Raw genomic sequence first — 21337 nt, forward strand, 5'->3', positions numbered from 1 at the left:
GGCCAGCCATACACACAGAATTGAAATCCCTGCCTTTCAAAATCCTCCCAGAGTTACTTTCCATTAACCGTTCGTCCACCAACCATTCTGCCATGTCCATATACTCTTGCGTAGTAATACCTGCAGTGTTTCAATAAGTGTTGATCATGAAGGTTGGCCCTAAACCTGGGAAGATTTTAGGATACCATGTTAATTCTATCGCTTGGAAAAAAGGATTGGGATCTTTACAGCAGGTAGCTTGGACTCCCAAATTATTACGTATTCCAAACAACAAGGCTGCTGCCGGATGCCCTTTGGATCCTTTAATGGTAGGGTGTCAAAATAAATGAAACTCATCCTAAAGGTGGAGGGTTTGTAACAAAGTTTCCTGTAACATAAATGCATCATTTTTCTTTAACCCCAAACTGGGGTTTTCTGATTGAAAAGCTGGGTAAAACCCTGAGTGTTCCAAGAAATTGTTGATATCTGTTATTTGTTTCCCCTAATCTCCTGCTATCTTTTATTTGACTGGAGGGTCCTGCCAGCCATGACCAGTACTCATACGGCACGTCCCCTTGTGGGGCGTCCCACAACATGGGGACGGTACCGGAACCTTTGGCAGCGTAAAATGGAGCTTCCTCTTTATATTTAGCCCAACGTGCGGGGGCATGGGCCCCAGTGTTGAAACGTCCCCCCCCACCCCGAGGCCCCGCCCTCCTCCGCCTCATCTCGGCCCTTTTTTCTGCACAGACAGTGTTGGACCGGGCAGCTAGGCGCAGAGACCTTTTTTTGAATCTTCACCTCCCTTTGGTGCCTCGCCTCCTCCGGCGCATGTCTGCTATAGGAGGCTTCACGAAATGTGCATCCTGCAATCGTTGGTTCCTGTCCTCAGACCCGCCTGCGCTCTGTCTTGAGTGCCTGGGGTCCGACCATCGCTGGTACGCTTGCACAGCTTACAGCAGTGGTCTCGGTCACCGGGCCTTGAAGAATCGTCTTTCAAGCTGGAGGGAGATCTTCCACACTTCTCCACCAGGTCATCTTAAAGAGTTTGTCTCCAGGACCCCACGTCAAGACAAAGTAGGCCCTTTGTTTAGTACAGGTCCTTAATGCAGAGACTCCTTCCTGGGGCCTTGCCACAGGAAAGGGTACCTTGGATTCTGGTCCTGGCAGACCAGAGGCTGTTAAGGCTACCGGCTCCCAAGCGGCTTCCGGGTGGTCCACGGAGGGGCAATCAAGTTTCTCCTCCTCTTCGGCCCCAGTGGGCAAGGAATCCTTGTGTTCTACCTCCAAGAGTTCTTCCGTAGCACGATCCTACACAACTACCTGCTCTGCAGCTGAGGGCACCCAGCCTACCGGAGCCACCTCTGAGGTCAGGGTACAGGGTGATTCGACTACCGGCCAGCAGGCAGAGGGCACTGAACCTAGTGGAGACATCCGACGTTGATTCTCCTAATCCTGGTGAAAGGTCAAGGAGTGTCCTTCCATGTTTGATCCAGCATGGGGCCTTCGTGTGCTCGCGCCCAGGATGTGGCGCAAGGCCACAAGATGGTGGGCAAGCATGTGGCTGAGCCTGCTAGACCGTCAACCATCTTGGATATAGAATCGGGCCTCCCCGGTCCTTCGTCCACGTAGTGGGCCATGCAAGAAGGTTCCCTCGGGAAGCGGCAGCAGACTTTACGGTACTTTATGATGGGGGCATGCTATTCCAGCAGATAATGATGTAGAGAACAAGAAGGCAAATACCCTTTATTTTACACTGCCTGGTAAACTGTGTTTTTTTTTTTTTTTTTGTCATCAGACCATGGCTCTTGGTAGACCATTTGCTGCCATTCACTTAAGAACCTTTGTTCCCTCTAGTCCTTGTGTCTAGAGTTAATTTCCTCCAATCCTGTGTTCAAACCCAACCCATTTGCCGATCCCGGCACTTCGATCTTTTGAATCCATGACCCATGAATGGAGTCATGTTTGCAGGATATCTCTGCCATGCTTTCCACTTACTCCTTTTTAAAACCAAGGATGTCTTCCTCCCCCCCCCCCCCGGCCACCCCCAGGTCTTTGGGAAGTTGCAAAAATGTATGACTTGCCATCCATGAAAGTCTAGTTCAAGGTTCATTTTGAGGACCTCATCCCGATTGACAAGCTGGACTGTTCTGAAACAGCGACTCCAATGGGTTGTGGTCCTTATGTCCATTTTGCAACTCTGAAAATGCCCTGCTTGGGTGCAAATGTGTGCATGTTCTTCTGCCTTAGATTAGACTCTTGGGTGGGGGTGGGGTTGGGGTGGGGGTGGTGTATGTAGTTTCTGTTTATAACATTGCTGGAAGGTCAAGGAAGTGGAACAGCAGGTCTCTGGAATCTCAGTGGGCTGGGATCACAGATTTGCCTTGTAGGCCAAGAGAGCCACAGATAACTGATGTCCAAAGAGTGATCCAGCCAGATTGCTCAGTCGCAGATGACACTGATACTCCTACGTCCCGTCCCCCTTTCCTCCATACTTCCCTCAGCTCGTCGCCACGTGTCTTTACGAAGATGATGTCGGTTATCGCAGCTGATTTTCAGCTACAGTGTATCCATGTGTATCCGCATTTGGACGATTGGCTGCTCCGCAGTCCTTGTCCGCTGAAAGCCTCGTGCAATCTTCAGTCTCTCCTCCAGCTTCTGTTTCACCTTGGGCTGTTGGTGAACTGGCGGAAATCTTCTGTGATGATCTCTCAGGACCTGACTTTCCTGGGTTTTCATTGGAACACTATCGGCGCAGAGTCTACCTGACCGGGGACAGAATGGCAGATCTGTTGGCCACGTGTCAGATGTTTGCGCAGTCAGAGAGCATGACGGCCTGGTGGTTCCAGAGGCTTCTGGGCCTCATGGCGTTGTGCGTATTGGCTATTCACCTTGCTCGACTCCAGATGAGGCGGACGCAAATGGCTCTTCGGAGTTCTTGGCGTCAGCCTGTGGATCCGGACTCCAAGATAATATCGATTCCGGCTTTCATGAGTGGACCTGGTTTGGTGGTCGTCAGCAACCTGTCGGTGGTTGCGGGTTTCCAAGACCCTGCTCCGATGGCGACGTTGGATCTTCTTCAGGTCTCCGACCTCTGGTCACCACAAGACAAGTTCCTTCATATAAATCATCTGGAGCTTCTGCCGATTTTCCTGGCGCTCAAGGCGTTCAGGCCAGTCATTGCCATCAAAGTGGTTCATGTCCGCATGGACAATGTGGTGTCCATGTTTTACATCAACAAGCAGGGGGGGCACCAAGTCTCCTCCTTGTGGATCTGACCATTCAGATTTGGGATTGGGCGGTTCAGCATGGTGTCTGGCTGGTGGCAGTACACATCATGGGCCAGCTGAACGTCACAGCAGATGCCCTCAGCCGACAAACAATGGTCAGCTACGAGTGGGAATTGAAAGCGGAGGTCCTCTTGGAGGTTTTCCTGTGTTGGGGCACTCCGGAAGTGGACCTCTTCGTGACATTGGCAAACAAGAAACTTCCTCTGTATGCCTCCAGAAACTTCCTCTGTATGCCTCCAGAAACGGGCTGGGAGATGCTCTTGAGATTCCATGGCACAACATGAGGGCCTATGCTTTCCTGCCTCTGCCTCTGATTCATCGGACGATTTGTAAGCTGAAGAACACAGTGAATTGTTCTATTCTGCTTATAGCTTTGTGGTGGCCGGCCAGGTTCTGGTTTTCAGAGCTTCAACATCTGTCGGTGTGTGCACCGATCAGGCTTCCGCTAGTTCCTGATCTGCTTCACCAGAGAGATTGACAGCTGTGGCACCCCTCCCTACAATCGTTCAGCTTGGCGGCATGGTGCATGAGTTCAGATCTTTAGAACATCTCGACCTGTCTGCTGACAACATGCGCATAATTCAGGCAGCCAGGAAACCCTCGACGAGGTCGCGGTATAAGAGCAAGTGGCTTTGGTTCTGTCACTGGTGCTTAGCCAAACAGTTGGACCCCAGGTTGGCTACGATTGACACGGTGCTGTCCTTCGTCTCTCATCTCGCAGAGTCGGGCATTCATGTCCTGTCATGCAGGACTTATCTTTCGGCTGTGGCCGCCTACCTATCCATGGACCAGTGCTCTTTCTCACTGTCAAACCGAGTGATTAAATGGCACTTTGCGGGTCTTATGCGTCTTTACCCTCCTGTTCGCAAACCGCATCCGACGTGGGATCTGAACGTGGATCTTAACGTCCTTGTGCCATAAGCCTTTCGAACCAATGGCTACGGTAGATCTTAAGCATCTTTCGTGGAAGGTGGCTTTCTTGGTAGCCGTTACCTCGGCAAGGCGAGTGAGTGAGCTCCAAGCTTTGTCGGTGGAGCATCCCTTCTTAGTTTTCCACAAGGATAAGGTTGTCCTTAGGACGAATCCTTCTTTCCTACCAAAGGTGGTTTCCGATTTCCATCTAAATCGGTCAATCTCGCTGCCTGTCTTCTTTCCAAACCCGGCTTTGGAAGCGGAGAGGGTTTTGCATTGCCTGGATGTTAGTAGAGCTCTTAAGTTCTATCTGGACAGAACTTCTGAACATAGGAGTTCTTCTGAACTTTTGGTGACCTTTGGTAACCCGCAGGGCAAGCAGGCCCCCAAAGTGACTATCTCCAGATGGATTGCTGCTTGTATTGCAGAGTCTTACACTGTTCGGTGATTCATGCACATCTGGTACAGGGCAAGGCAGCTGCTGTTGCCTTTCAAAAGTATGTCCCCTGGGAGACCATTGTGAAAGCGGCTACTTGGGCCTCCCCATCGGCATTTTGTAAACATTACTGCTTGGACTTGAGCTCCAGATCTGATGCTCAGTTTGGGAAGGCTGTGCTAAAAACTGTTTTTCAGTAGAGGGGTTTCCATCCACCCGTAGTTCCTGTGAGGAGTGCTTGGGAATCTCCCATAAGTATGGAGGAAAGGCGATGGGACGTAGGAATATAGCCAGGTTACTCACCTTAGTAACCACCTTACTCCTAGACCATAGTCCCCTATCCTCCATATGCCCGCCGTCCCCTCTAATAAGGTTCCTCCTATTATTGCTTAAAGGTCTCTGACCTGGCGATAGAAAAGACCTGATGGGCGATGCGCTGGGCGGAGCTAAGAATGGCGGGGTTACGGCCGCGTGCGGTGCCCCGCGTAAAAAGAGAGGAAGGACACATTTTTGAAAAAGGTGATGCTTTTAACAAAATGCTCCGGTCCCGTCCCACAGGACGGAGGAATGTCCCATAAGTGCGATCTCCATTAGGTGCATAGTGGGCAGGGCAGCGTATGCCTGGGAGTGTACTGGGTACTATATCCCTGATACTGTGCTTGGAGAAGGGATTCATGCTCCACGCTACATCAGTGAGACTGTTTGGGATGTCTGCTAAAACCCAAAGCCTGCATTTAGAACATAGAGCCAGAGGGAGGGAGTGTCCCCACTAGACAGAAAAAACATGATGCACTGTAGATTATCCATTCGCTTCACCTTTTCCTCAGATAACTGAGAGACCACCACTGTATACCTTTTTTATATAGAAACCCCTAGACCTTCTAGGCATTTATCCATAATCTATTCTTAAAAAAGTAGTCTGTTTACAACCCATTGTTTGTGTGTTCTGTTGGTTTTCCACAATGGTTAATAACTTCCTTTGCCTCCCTACACGCTTCTTCCACTCTCCATCCTAGTCCATTGTGGGAAACCTCAAAAACAAGTTAACCAAACTACTACCTTTTGGACAATGGTAAGGTTGAGCTCTGTTTTGCTGCGCTTGGGTATGTGAATATTCAATGATGTGCCGCTATGTTTGGTACATGAGGGCTGCCCCAAAGTCCGCAAACAAAAATTGTGAAGTAGTTATTGCCCCATTTCACATGCGCATAATCAGTAGATTATAAATCCCACAATTGGTTGTCATTGTTTCGTGAGTAGTCCAGAATGGGAATCTTTTGTGTTCTATGCTCTCGAATAACTAGTTCACAAACACTACGTTGCATCATGTTACCTAGAAGGTTTCTCCCTGTGCGAGGTTAACTGGATTTTTTTAAATGTCTTTTGTGGTGGATAAAAAGAAAATGCAGGATTATTTCCCAATTCGCCCACCAATCAAATGACGCCCACGTACACCTCTCGATTAATAAATCTATTTCTCCAGCATGGGCTCTAGCATGGATTCAGATGCTCATGAATATTCCCAGTTGTCAGGTTGGTTATCCTCGGTAAAAGAAAAGAAGTTTCACTTTCACTTCAAACTGTATTTCTCCTCTAAACGAATCACTGTTCTCTGGGTCATACTGTGCCCATCCAATGACCGTCCTCTCCATAAGCCCTGCCTCTGGCAGCCATCTTCAGATTTTTACTGCACACTTCAGTGTTGGAAGTCCTCGAGTTGCTCTCAGAGCTATTTGTATGTTTTGTCCAGGTTTTGTTGTTGAAAAGTTTGCTTTTTTTTCCCACCAGAGCCTGTGTGCTCTTCCCTCATGGGCCGGCAACGGGGACCCGTTGTCGGTGAAGTTTTGCACCCCTCAAGGGCAAAGAGTCGAAGTTTCTAGAGGCTGTCTTGGGCCTCTTTCGCGCCCTCCGACATGACGGAGGAGAAAAAGGAGGTAAGGACCCTCTTCAGGCCCTGCACCAAATGCAGGCTACGGAACATCTTTGTGGAGGACAAACGTCTACAATGTCTTTACTGCCTGCACCCGGTACACAAAGAGTTGAAGTGTGAGATATGCCTGGGCTTCTCGAAGAAGATGATGAAAGATCGGTATAGCAGGCTGGCGGCATGGCTCAATTTGAACAAGGCCTCTGCCCCATGCTCCGAGCAGGGTTATGCCTCGCCCAAGACTGACTGGTCCGAAGAGCGGTCTCCCTCTGGGAATAATTCAAAGGCCTTTGAGGTTATCCCATCCGTGGGGGAGGGTCCAAGATGAGGCCAAGAACCGCAAGTTCGAGTCCACCAGGTTCGCCGCTGATGCGGGTCCCAGGTTGGATAGCCCGTGATCACTATCGCCGTCCGCCTAAGTAGCCAGCCTGCCATCAAGCTCCTCTTCAAAGAGGAAGTCGTCCACCCCGGCCAAGTTACGGGAAAAATCTCAAAAACCAAGGCCGAAAGAAGGCTGTGCAGTCCAAGCAGGCTCAACCAGCGTGGCCAATGTCCTTGTCGAACACTTCGTCAACACATGCAGTGACGTTGGGTACCGATCCAACAAAGTTGGCTTCTATGGCCCAAAAGGTATCCCTGCCTCCAAGGCATGACGCGGCAGCCGAGGCGGCAGCGTAGGTTGCAAGTATCCTTGTGGGGGGGGGGGGAATGCACCAACCCAGACCCTGGTTCAAAACTCTCGGGAAGGAAAAAGGGAGGGGGTCAAAGAGGCCCCAAAACAGCCCTCCAAGGTTGACGTTCAAGGTTCAAGGTTGATCTCATCCATGGAAGACTACGACCAAGAGTCCGTCCATACTGTCCATGAGGACGAGGACGGCGGCAGCGCAGGGCCTAGCGATCCATTGTTCCCTTAACAGCTAAGCGACATATCCATGGACATCCTGTCGACTCTCCACACCCTGGTGACGGAGATCCAGCAGATGTTGCCCCCAGCACTGACACCTGTGTTGCCGCAGGCTTCTGATCAGCTTCCGCGTAAGAAGAGAAAGCATCATTAAACGCCTCCATATCAGCTTCCTCCACCATGTTGGGCCCCGACTTCACCACCGGACACAGATACGCACATAGTCACTGGTACAGGCACGGCCACGGAAACCGACGAAGATGAGTACTTCGTTGCGGCAGGCGATGAATCGCTGCACCTGGACGCCCCTCATAGTCTCTCCACCAGATATGGTGGGATCATTCCACTCGATCTCCAGGGCCTCTGATCTGTTCCAACTGGTGCCCGAGGAAACCAGGAAAAAGAGGGCTTCTTGTATCAGCGACTACAGTCCAAGAGGAAGACTATCATGGCGGTGTCCTTTCTGGACGACATTTGGAAGGAAAGCCTAGCCCTCGTGAAGAACCCATGCACGGCTCCAGCCAAAATAGACAGGTTGGAGAAGAAATATAGGGTGCCGGACTCCGCACCCAAGTGCTTGAGGTCACAACCATTGCCAGACTCTGTATTGTCTGCTTGCAGCAAGGAAACGTTTGGCTAACCCGGCTTCATCATCAGTTCCCTCGGACAGGGAGGGGAAGAAGATGGATGCTATGGGGAAGAGTCATTTACACGGCCGCATCCACGGTCAAGGCGGCCAATGCTCGGGCTATCTTGGCCCGATACGATGGGGAGCTTTTGTATAAACTGGGCCCGATCCAGGAATTCCTACCTGATGACAAGATGATGGAAGCTCTTGCCCTCTTTCAGGAAGGGGAGGTGGCGTTTTCAACCATGACAGTATGAAACGCCCAGTGTCTTGTTTATATAATGTCACTTTTTAATGCAATATTTGGATGTATGCAAGTCGGAATATGTGGTCACCACATGGGACCCAGGGCTTTTTACTGAGTCCCATGTGTGATCGCTTAATGGTACCATCTCACTACATTACTGACAGTTCAATCTTCTACCTAAAGACACAGTGAGGTTCCCCCTCCTCCTATGGATCGAAGTACCACCCGCTGTTGAGCCAACTCCCAAGGTTCGCGAATCACGAGCACTGGATACTCATGTCAATTTAAACATGCGAACAGCATTGCTCTACATCAAAAAATACTTATGCAGTATTACCTTTTTTATTTTTTGTAAAATGTTATAATCTCAGATACCAGTTACCTGATGAAGAGCTCCCCCATTCCCGAAACGCGTCGTAACCAATAGGAGGCGATATGCAGAGATACATCATCTCACCTCAGACAAGAATTCGTCCCTATTAAGATATCTGATCTAATGAATGTTCTTAAATTTATACTGTTTCATGTTTGATCAAATATCTTCGTACATTTGTATGTAAGAACTCTCACACGATTGGCTATCACCCTAGTGGCCCTGACACACACGTTTCCAAATTGTGTTGTTTCTTAAATAATCTTTGCTTTCATTCATTGTTGTTTAATCACACAAGTTGAGTTACAATCACACTGTTATATTCATGTACTTTCCTTTACCTATGTACCTACTTTTTGTACCAAGTAAATTGGGTTCACACACTAAGCAATTGTACTTTTAATTGAAATCCATTGGCAATTATATTGCCCAAGTGTGCCCCAGGTCTTGTCCTCCGATTGTTTTGAGGTAAACCCCTCTCTGCACCCTATCCTGCATGCAACCATATCTGACATTCCACAAATCGAGGGTGGTACTGCGTACACACTCCTCCTTCATGACAGAGGTTGTGTCAGAATTCCACCTCAACAAACCTTTGTTGCCTGTTTTCTTCCCGAAGCCTTTGTCGCCAGCGTAGAGGGCCTTGCATTCGCTGGACGTTACTTGTGCCTTGAAGTATTACGTAAGGTATTGCCCAATTTGTTTGAATTACATTTTTTGCATGGTAAATCTGGCCTAATTCGGCCAGTGCCATTTGGAATTTATTCAAACAAATTTGGCAATCAATACCGAACATGGTGAGCGAGGGTTGCAGGTTTTTCCCCTGCTCCCCATGTTCGGTATCGATTGCCTTGGGGGTCCCGGGCGAGTCCCCTGCTTCCTCAGGACTGGAAGCAGGGCTGAAAAAGAAGAAAAAAAAAAAAGTGGACCCTGCAGTGTCGCATCTAACCCGCATATGAGGGAGGGAACTGACGCGGCAGTGTCAGAAGCAAGCGGGGAAACAAAAGGTAAGTGGGGGGGGGGTGGTGGGATGCATTTGGGGGGTCAAAGATTTTGCTGCAAAATTGTATTCGCAACTAAATTGACGACGGTCAAATCCTCCGCAAACAATTCTTCCATGGTCAAATCATGTATATCCCTACGTAACGCGCACAAAGAGTTTTCAGAAGACTACTCAATTGTTTGTGAACTTAGGTCCTGTGAACCATGGGAGGGCCTTGTTCAAGGCTTCCATTTCAAGGTGGCTCTCCAGCTGCGTCATGCACTATCATCTGCTCGCGAACCGGCCCCTGGTGTGCCCTGCTTGACATCTGCAGAGCTGAGATGTGGAGGTCCATGCATACCTTCATGAAGTTCTACTGCGTAAACAGGGATTCCAGAGAGGAGACCAAGTCGGCCAGGCAGTGCTAAGCAACCTGTTCGCTTGAGGGGTGTCTGTTCCAGGGGTAAGAATTAATTGCTTCTGTTGAGCCTTGCCACTTCCTGTGTTTGTGTAATGTGATACTGCTGTTTATTCGTTATTCATGAGCATGTGAATCCATGCCAGACAAGTTTAAGTTACTTACCTGTAACTATTGATCTCCAGCACGGGTCAGACCTGGATTTACATGCGAACCTTCCCTCCGGCTCCTCTGTGGCTCTTCTTGGTCATACTGCCACTTTATGTGCTTAGCAAATCTGAAGATGGCTGCCGGAGGTGGGGCTTAGGGAGAGGACTGTCATTGGATGAGGGCAGTATGACCCAGAGCACAGTGATTGGTTAAGAGGAGAAATACAGTTTTCAAGTGAAGGTGAAACTGTTTTTTCTTTTACCGATGATTTCCAGCCAGACGACAGGGAATGTTCTTGAGCATGTGAATCCATGCCACACCCATGCTGGAGAACAATAGGTACAGGTAAGTAACTTAAATATTATCACATCTGTCCACCAATTATGTACTCCTTCATTCATGAAAACATCCATCTTCCATATTAATTTAGGCCATGGTGGAGCTGCAGCTAAAGACAAAACTGTTGGCTTTGCTAGTGCTTTTTAGTTATGGCACATGGGTGTCTATTATCATAAGTGTGTGGATAGAATTAGATGGAGGGGAGATGTCTAGGAGGCAGTCTAACCTGCAGGTGGTGTTTGTATTTAAGCAAATAGAGGCCATCTTGGAATGGAGACTTTCCCAGCCTAACACAAAACTATAATTTATTTCAGTATTTCATTTCGATTATTTTTAGCTACTTATCCCACCACAAAGTACAGATGCAGTATCTGCACATGCGCACTGCCCCTAGTACCACACTGTGCATGTCCAAAACCCCAACACTCTCAAGGTTCTAAGCTCAGCGTTGCATGCATGTGTGCACACACTCAAGCACATATGCATACACACACACACGTGATGTGTGCGTGTGTGCCGGTGTTACTGTAATAACTTAGCATGAGGGAATCTGGCCCTGATGATTTCACTGGGAATAATCATATCTGGCCTTACTGAGCTCAGTAGGCGAAATTAAACATTGTGTTGCTCTTCTAATTTGGCATAATGCAGTTTGGCCCTACTTTAACTGTGCATAGTGGAACCTGGTGCTGCTGTTTACTATATAAATCTTAGATCAAGGCTCAGACTGTGCACTCGCCACTAGCCGTTGGCTGGTGATAATTGACCCTTGAGGTGGCAAGTGACTATTCATAGCTGGATAGTGTCTTGCAACTTGAAACGCTTTGCCTGCACTAGATGCTTTCAGTACCTGGGAATTAGATGGCACTGTGGCAGAAACTTGGGTTTTGATGACACTACTTGGTAATGGTGTGAGTCCTTGGTAACATAATACCAAAATCTTGAAACAACAGGAGTACTTGGGCGTTTGATGACATTGCCTGGAAGATCTTAGCAAACCTGGTGTATAAGATCTAGAGCATATTGCTGATCCCTGACAAATGATGGCACTTCCTGGGCATATAGCCGTTTGCACTTCCTTTTTCTGCACCAACTCTACTTTATATTTTATACAGGCACTTTTACATGTTTTGCTACATTTTTTAGCCTTTTAGGAAGATTTTGTAAAAACCTTTTAGATTCGATTTTTAAAATTTAGTTATTTATTGAGAATTGTTCTTAACATGTGTGCCACATTTTGAACGGTTTATATCATTGTGAGCCTTGTTTTGATTGCCTCTTCACTTCTTAGTTTCCAAACTGCATATCCCTTTAGTGATTGTAGTTTGTGTGCTCTTATGGGTCAGGTGCGTCAGGGCTAAGCAAACCTAAATTGACTTGCTTGCCCACGCGCGTAATAACTGTTTGCACTCACTTTTTCTGTACCGTGCCACTTATACAGGCACTGTTGCAGATTGTGCTACTTGTTAGTTAATTTTGAGCAGTTTGAGAAGCTTTTGTAAAAACTTCTAGATTCGATTTTTAAAATAGTTATTTATTGAGAATTGTTTTCGGGACCATTGTGGTCGGTAGAGCACTGGTCATGAGCATGGAGTCTCAGTTCCATGCACTGTTGGCAGCACAAAGTTTGAAACTGCAGGCTATAATAAATAAACACTGTACCCTGGATGCTGATGCCGTGATATATTGGCATCGGCAGTCTTGAGTGGTACTAGTGTTATTGAACTGCCTAGAACGACTAGTGATATTGAGGTAATCCTAGGTGGGAGCACTAGCAAATTGGATACCCAGAAAGGAGAAGTGACGGTGAGTCCTATGCTGGATGGGCTTTTGAATGATACTTGAGACATTGTACCATCCGACGATATACTGATAGACCAACCTATTAAAGAAACTTGTGAAAACATCCCTAGGACTGGAGGGCACATCCTTAATATGTCATTCCTTAACACCTGCTCTATGGATAAGCATTCTGTCGATTGTTGTGACTATGTTTTGGATAATCACAGAGATGTCATGTGCATCACGGAAACCTAGCTAAAGGATTCTAGTGGCCCTAATAGGGACCTAGCCACCCCTGTAGGGTAGAAGTTCTTTGGTCAAAACAGAGGACATAATAAAGGAGAGGGGGTGGGTAGCGATTTTAGTTAGACAAGAACTATCTTTTCCAGTCATCTATCACTTGTGAGGGATGCAAAATCATGCCTTTGAAAGTTACTCCCTCCCCTAATAATTTTGTTAATATAGTTTTGCTATTTTGCTATTTCGCCCTCCTTACAATACACCTACCTTTTTATGAGGAAATACTAGTATTCTAACTTCCCTGAAAAGAACCAACAGCTCTACTATTATGTTAGGAGATTTTAATAGATAGATGGGCAATTCCCTGGACACTCAAGCCATGCTCCTAGAGCAGCTATTCCAGAATAGCGATTCCATTGTTCATAGCAATGTGCTGACCCATAATAAAGGTAATGTATTAGACTGGGTGGAAACTAGGAATCTTGATCTTAGTCCCCTGGACATTCCTTGTGCCTGGTCAGATCATTGCTTTTTTAACTTTGAACTTGCACTTCCTATAAAGCTAGCCCAGAAAAAGAATGTCCTGAAAAAGGTTACTAGCAGGAATCTTAATAATGTTCATGTGGGAGACTTAGAAAGATGCATGGCCAAGCTCCTGAAGGCTACCTCCGATTCCGACCCTTCTTATACATTGGTAGCTAATTATGAAAAGTATCTGACTGAATTATTAGATTGTGTGGCCCCCATAAAACTAAAGACTATTAGAGAAACCCCTAATAATCAGAGCTGGCTTACATCTGCCCTTACTACCCGTAAGAAAGAAAAAAGAAGAGCTGAAAGTAACTGGGGAAAAGGATAGGTCACAAGAAAACCAGGATATATGGAAGTCCTTGGACAAACGACATAGGAATGAGATACGTGAAGCCAAAAGAAATGACTTTAAAACTCCGATTGAAAATTCGGGAAATGACACCAAGAAGCTCTTCGATAGGCTCAGGAAATTGGAGAAACCTCATGCCCAGTCAGACTGATTTATCACCACGAAAGAAGACTGCTTTGCGGTCCAGCAAGCCTTTGCTGACATAATCAAATCTGCTCATTTTAAGATTGTTGGCAATATGACTGAGATCGTTAATTCTGGTATATTTAAAGCCCCAGTAAAACGTTCCCAATTTGTCAAACCTGCTTTTGTGTTTGAGCCTATTTCTGTGTGCCAAATGGAGAGTATACTTGGGAAGATACGTCCCACTAATGCTGATGCAGTTCTGTTTTAGATAAGATAATTCTTAACAATGTTGAGTTGTTCACTCCTTTTTTTTTTACATGTTTTACTAATGCCACTTTTGCTTATGACATTGTCCCAGATAATATAAAAAATGGGGTGGTTACCCCTTTTGATAAAAAAAAAAAGGTCCAGGAACCCAAGGTACACAGTAATCTGAGACCTATAATGAATGTTCCATTCTTGTTAAAAATAGTTGACAAAATTGCTACTGTGCAGTTGCAGGGTCACTTAGAAGAAGCTGCTATTTTACATCTTGGGGAAATCGGGTTTTAGGTCCAACCATGGCACGGAGAGTGCCTTGGTGGACTGCAAACCCACATGCTGGAGATTGTTGATAAAAGCAAGTTGGGCTGCTGATGTTATCGGCAGCCTTCGATCTGGTGGATCATGAGAAGGTTGTGTGAGAAACCTGAGGGTAGTCTCCCGAGTAGACCTTGAGAATCCCTTATTCAGGTGGCCACGGAAGGGCTGGTGCTCTCAGTTCCCATCCCTGGGGGTGGACGAGCGAGGGAGGATCACCTGGGTTGGGGAGCCCGGGGTTGTTCTCAGGAAAATATTATACTGGGGAAGAAGGCGAGTAGGACGAGATCCCTGAGACCTTTGTAGGTTGTATCACATCTGTCTCTCTTCCTGCCAATGAATATCTCATATATGACAAATCCCCCTAGGAACCTAAACCCTGTTGCACTTGGAAACTATCTCTCCTAGAATTCCTATTTCCCCGTGTCCTACCCGAATACTCTGTCGTTCTCCTGCACATCCCTCTGATTATTATTTCCTGAACGCCCAATCTGCTTTGACAAAACGCCACTGTCCACTCTATTCATTTCACAAACCCTACCAAACTCACCCTTCCGAATTCACCTATCCCCCAAGGACGAAGAATATAATTCTTTGTGACCCCTTTTCCCCATCCTTCCCAGTAGGATACTTACAAACTTTAACCCCTCCGCCCTTTTCAACACAAACACTTTCTCACATTATAACGGACTAATACCAGAGCCGATTACCTGACATGTCCCAACACAAGGGTCATGCAATTCACACACCTGATGCCCCTTCCCTTCCCCAGAGGGATAAAAAGTGGAGCACAAGAGTACACCACGAGCAAGGCAGACTGCACAACGAGACAGCTATCCCAGGGTGGCAGTTCAAGATGAGGAGAAAAGCAGAGAGAACAGACGGGTGACAAGGTGAGAAGCGACCTTGCCCTTTCAGACCCAGACAGGCAAAGCCTCTGTGGAAGGAATCCTAAGACCGCAAATAATAGCCAGCGTGTGTTGCAGCAGATGTCAACGGTACACAAATCCCTCCTACACTGATAACCAGGACCGGGAGAGATGCTTGTTACTGTGGTACCGCCCTTGAGTCAAGGGACAAGAAAAGCCAAGCATTTCATCACAGCAGCTCGGAGCTGGAGGCAAATCCGCCGCAATTCCGCCGATTTTCAGCACTATTACTGCCGTCGCTAACATCGCCGGCGGTAATAGCGTCACACATTCCGCATTGGGCCCAATGGGGAATGAGGACTAACCATTCCGCCAAACCCATGATCCAGCGCCGGTGGGTTTGGCTGTAGGGCTAATACACCCGGCGGTAATACCGCCGGGGTTAGCGCCCAACTCGTGATGAGGCCCTTAATCATTTGTGAACACTTCTTTATTTTGAACCCTATCCCACTCTTTTTGTATTTAGTTGTATGGATTGGCAATATTATTTAGAATAGGCCCTTTTATTTGTCAAGACGCCACTAGGACTGCCTTTTTATGATTTGATGGTTGTAGCTTGCTCCCATTTTAGGTTTAGATTAGGCGTTTTTCCAACCTACCTATACAGTTTAACACCCTTGGTATAGGGTGCTGTTCTGGAGAAGCTATACAATGGATTAGGTCATTTCTCAAGAATAGGAAGTCAAAATATGTTTTGGTTAATGCCACCTCGGAGACAGCGTTGATTACCTGCGTCGTGACCCAAGGCATGTATTTTTCCCCGGCACTCTTTAATGTGCATATTCGTTTTTTGTCTGATTTACTCGAAAGCATGGGAACTCGGTTCACAACTATGCCGACGACACTCGGCTCATAATTGACCTGAGTGGGGATTATGACAAGGACGCAGAGAAAATCTCTTGCATCTACGAGGCAATTCAAGCCTGGATGACCTCTAATTGCTCTGTCTTAATGGGGCAAAGGCAGAGTTTCTTATATTCATCTCAAGCAAGAGCCAAATTGAGAGCTCAGTACTCTGGGGTTCTCCATTGCTCACCACCGCAATAACATATCTAGTAAGGTCAAAACCCTGCGAGTTATGTTTGAATGTTCTCTGCAGGCAGATGGCCCAGGTGCACAAGTCTCAGTACCATCTGAGATTGTTGCGATTAGTCGAGCCCTATGTCTCTACTAAAAACTGTGCAACATTGGTAAGAGCAACTATAATTCCTAGGCTTGATTACTGCAGCTCTCTTCTGAGCGGTGCCAGTAAAATTGTATTTAAAGAAAAATACAGATTCTGCAGAATAATGCTGTACGCATCGTTAAAAATGTATCCAAGAAGGAACAAATCTCTATGCATAGGAGAGACTTGCATTGGCTACTGGATGTGGCAAGAATTTCTTTCAAGGTCAACACACTGGCGCACAAATGCCTCTATGGGCTGGCACCGTCCTACCTACGTGAGAGCTGTGTTCAACATCAATCAATACGAGGCTCTCTTGTCTAGCAATACTATGCTTCTCAACTGCCTTAGAAGTAAATGTGCCAGCGGTAATGGTCGTTCTTTTCCAGTACAAGCAGACTTGGACTGGAATAAGCTGCCAGTGGACTTGCGTAGGAAAAATAATTTGTTAATCTTTCGCAAGGGTTTGAAAACGATCTTGTTTAGCTGAATTCTCACCAGTCTTTCTCAGTATGATTCACCTGTTTGTCCCTTTGTGTGTGCTCTGACGCCTGCAGGCTTTGGCATGGAATAAATAAATAAAATTAAATAAATATGGAGCCAATCGTTTGTGAATGATGTGAGTACCTGAAGAAATTATTATACCAGCATATCGGCCAAAACTATTGCCACTTCAATGCTTGCTCATTCTGGTTTCTCTGAAGCCAGAGCAAGAAGACTCTCCCAGCAGTGTGAGCAGTAGCATCGGTTCCCTAGCCCTGGCTCCGCAATTGTCGGATAGCTTGCAAAGCTTACTTGTTAATGTGCATCATCTAGTCCCTCTGGTCCACTAATTACTGACACGGACTGCCAGACTCGGATTTGCACACAATGCTCCTTAATTTACTGTTGTCCCGTGTGCTTGGATTGTTTTTCTTTTTCTGGGCTTTCTTAGAGCTTGGAGGATGATCATTTCTAACCAGTCTACATTTTCAGTAGACCATTCAATATGCAATTTCTTCACACGTTGTTTTGATTAGTCAACGTATCATTATCTAAATAATGTTATATTCTGGAAATTGGTCCCACAATATGCAATATTTAAATACAGTCGTCATGTCTTGACTGTAGAATCTGTTATGTGAGATGCCTGTGTGACCCTTTCTGGAAGAGCAGTGCAGTTAGAATTGTTAAAGCAAGGGGGAAAAATTGAAGTTGCAAGCTACTAGCATGCCATGAAGTCACTTGCCACCTCAATGTTATACATACACACAGTACACCATTTCTTACTCGCCAAGTGTAAAAAAAAAAATAAAATAAAATCACTAGCCAGTGGCGAGTGCAAATTTTGCACCCTGGTTACAGTATTTCAAAATTTTGAATAAGTCACTTGACCTTGAAGAGGTTCTTTGTTAGTAATACGTTTTATTTAAAATGTTACTTAACATTAACTTTGGCCTTTTATCTTCTTACTGCAGACCACAGGCAAAGAAGAAAACCTTGAAGTTAAAATAACTAGCTTAAAAAAAGAGCTCGCACACGTGACAAATCAAGTAAAACAAATACACAGTGAAACACTACCAAACCTGGTGAAGGAGAATGCACAACTTCTAAATATGCCTATTGTGAAAGGTGACTTTGATCTTCAGATTGCACGACAAGATTATTACACATCTAGGCAAGATTTGGTATGTAGTCAGTTGATAAAGCAAAAGTCCTCCTTTGAACTACTGCAGCTGGCTTATGAAATTGAGTTGAGAAAACATAGGGATATTCACCGCCAACTTGAAGCCCTCATTGATGACTTGAGACAAAGCAGTGAAACACTACAGCAAAGAATGGAAATGCTAAGAGATCCAGCCATCTCACAATTTACAAAGCCCAAAAATGTGATTGATTCAAAAGATGGTACCTTTCATAGGTATGTATCTGCAACATTTAAATACTGTTTTCTTGTATGCAAGTTGTGCAAGTGAGCCTATCAGTATGCTATACAGCGATAAGGAAGCTGAAGTAGTCTAATAATGGTTGCCTTGAATTCATATTCTTTAGAATACATACATGCACGTCCCACTCCTCTTTTCCTTTTTTTTTTTTAGGGCATTTTCTATGTGTTACAAAACTTAACGTTGTGCCACGTGAGGTTGCATTTGTGTAGTGTATATTTTGTTACCCTTTTCATGATTTTTTGCTGTTTTTGTTTTGATCCATGTGTTTTGTTCCTGTTTTGTTTAGTCTCCTCTGAAGGGCATTTTAGCATGTGTATTACCAATGTGCAGATTTATGACCGTAACTATTTATTCCTTTCTAAATCTTACCATTTGGTAGGTATGACCGCATGTTTTTATAATTACGATACTTTAATTTGCAATGTCAATGCCACAAACTGAATTGCTTCTTGGCTTTAGAGAGGTCTTGCAGAGTTATGGCCACAGGAGGTTTCATGTTACATTACAGTTTTGCATAAAAGACAGGTGCATGTTATGTCACAGTCACATACAGCACGTTTTAATCTCACAATCCAGGGGATGATGTTGCGAATCACATTGCTCATTCTACATTTTGAAAAGATATATCGTGCAATGACAATGGCAAGTGTTATTGAAGGTACATGTAGACCAGGCTATTTTAGCCATGTTTGTCTTTGGTAAGGGGGCTCCCACACCATTTTGTAAATTGGTTTAAACCAGTGTGGATCCCTGTGCTCTCCCTCTCACTTCCTGTGGGGGTGGTCTAGGATGCGTCATCGTCTTTCTGAACAACCAGTATGGTTGGTTATCTGACCCTTTGTCCCCCCCCTGCCTTCTAGCCTCCATTCAGTGATTGGTAGGTTCGCCTTTGGTGGCCATCCCATTTTGTAGTTGTACTTCAGGCCCTGCTGTGTCCCTGTTTTTCTCGCTTGCTGTTTTATTCTGCTACTTGGAAGAAGCAGGTCTACTGACATGATGAGTTTTCCTGCTGATTCCAAACGTTTTTGCTGTTTTGAACCCTTATCTGGCCATAGTGGCTGGGTACAATGGTTTTGGCTTTCCGCCCCCGGAGGTCCAGTCCAGGCTTCCTCATGCTCCTATGTCCCGTCCCCTTTCCTCCATTCTTGTGGGGCATTCCGTCCTTTGGGCGGGTCTGGAGCACTTTTGTTAAAAAAGCCTCATCATTTTTTTTTTTTTTGTTGTCCTTTTGTTTTTACACGGGGCCACAGCACGTGGCGTTACCCCGCCCGCCTGAGCTCCGCCCCGCGCATAGCCCTTTAGCCCTTTCCTCTGCACGGTCAGGGCTGGATGCTCTAGCATCACCGGGAATTTTGTTTTTTATTCCCTTTGTCCTTCCTCATGCTCCGGTTCCACGGTCATCTAGTCCTCCGTCTATGCTGGAGCGTCTAAGATTTGTGTCCTGTTCTTCCTGTGAAAGTTGTTTCACAAGGGCGGATCCCCATTCTTTTTGCCTGGAGTGTCTAGGCCCGGAACATTGCTGGGACTCCTGTTTTTACTTCGACTCCCTCTCCATGCGGGCACTCCAGCGTTGTCTTCTTCGGTTGGAGTAAGTGTTTCAATGCGTTCCTTCATCACATTTGCAGCACTTCATTGACGAGAAAAAGAAACGTGCTGGTAAATTCTTTACTTTTTAGGGTACCCCGGCCAGGGGACTCCTTCCCGGGGCCTTCCAGGACCGGGAGGGGCTCGAGTAGCTCTCTTACCAGGGGCATCTCTGAGGTGCCCCACAGGAGGCCTAATAGGCACACTGGAGGATCCTCCGAGGGTTCCCGCTGTGACCCTGCCAAAACCGGACATTGTTCCGAGGTTCCCCGTTTGGGGGCTTAAGTTCAGCCCAGTTCTTCTGTGGCTCTGGATACCGGGGCTCGCCCTGAGGTCTCCATTTCTGGAGCTTGCCACACTGATACCAGGGTACGCCCTGAGGTCTCCGTTGCTGGAGCTTTCCACACCAAGTCACGTCCCGAGGCCCCTTTTCAGGGAGCTATACGTTCCGGGTTAGATCCAGAGGTTGTTCTTCTTGGGGATAATTCCAGTACCAACAGTTGAGGGATCCTCTTTGAGGTTCCTGTCGGTGAGGCACATTCCTCAACCGTCCAATGCTCGACGTGGTGGTACCGGTTCTGACAAGGGGGTGAAGAGGGCGGTCATGCACCACAGGCCTTCAAGTACCAGCTCTGCCGAGGTTCCTCCACTGGAGGCTGATTCTGGGACAATACCTAAGATGTCCAGCTAACACTCTAGATCTGCCAGTACCGGCCGAGAATTCTTGTTTCAAGGCTAAAGTGTTACTTAAGTCTCCTGACTCCCCTGAGGAGACAGTTGGCTCACTTTCTCCTGTGACGCAGTTCTCCTCAGGTGACGACAAAATGGCAGCTCAACCTCCGTCGTCCACGGTGGCCTTTTTGGATACCTCTCTTACACCAACATTCATGACGACTGGTGCGGGGAGCATTCCTTTTGGGGCTGAGCAGTTTATTCCACGCCATGCGGACAACAAGAACCTCTTTCGCCCTTCAATCGATTGGCATGCTCGGGCAGCGCTGCCTCATACAGTCTCGCTTCCCCCCTGGTTCTGCACCTCTTATCTATGTGGACCCAGTCGGTGGTGGACCTTTGTGGCATCCTGTAAGCGGATTCAATTCAACACTACAGCTAAGTCAATGCCTAGTCTGGGATGCTGATGGAAGCCCTTATTGATGTATTTTTTTTATGTCCAGTTTATTTACTCTGGATGACAACCCTTATATAACACCCCTCTCTCAGAATCCCCCCGACCCCGCTGAGCCAAGAAGTAGGTTTGTTTTGCAAATTTAAAAGGTTTATTTGAAAATTAAACAATATATATCTATCACACTTTTATAGTAAATTAATATTTGATAGCACACTTGTGAGGATGATAGTGATCAACAATGGATAATGTTACAGTGGTACACTCTTTGATGACTTAGAAGTGATGTAGAGAGGATAAAGTAGCTGAGAATGCTTTTATGGCTTCAAGGACAATGCAATGATTGAAAATGCAGTACAGAAAATAGACTTGATATGACTTCAACAAAAGACAATGTAATCACTTTTCTTTGA

The 21337-nt window shown here is 46.4% G+C and overlaps 1 protein-coding gene across 1 annotated transcript in view; it reads left to right on the forward strand.

The window, feature by feature from the left end:
- HAUS3 (HAUS augmin like complex subunit 3) overlaps nucleotides 1–21337 on the forward strand; it is a 163853-nt gene that overhangs the window by 82135 nt on the left and 60381 nt on the right. The window contains exon 3 of the mRNA XM_069632125.1: nucleotides 17744–18186. Coding sequence (XP_069488226.1) covers nucleotides 17744–18186 — 443 coding nt within the window. The remainder of the gene's footprint in view (nucleotides 1–17743; nucleotides 18187–21337) is intronic.

The sequence above is a fragment of the Ambystoma mexicanum genome, chromosome 6q, assembly GCF_040938575.1.
Source record: "Ambystoma mexicanum isolate Mex_15411 chromosome 6q, UKY_AmexF1_1, whole genome shotgun sequence".
NCBI classification, from domain to species: Eukaryota; Metazoa; Chordata; class Amphibia; order Caudata; family Ambystomatidae; genus Ambystoma; species Ambystoma mexicanum.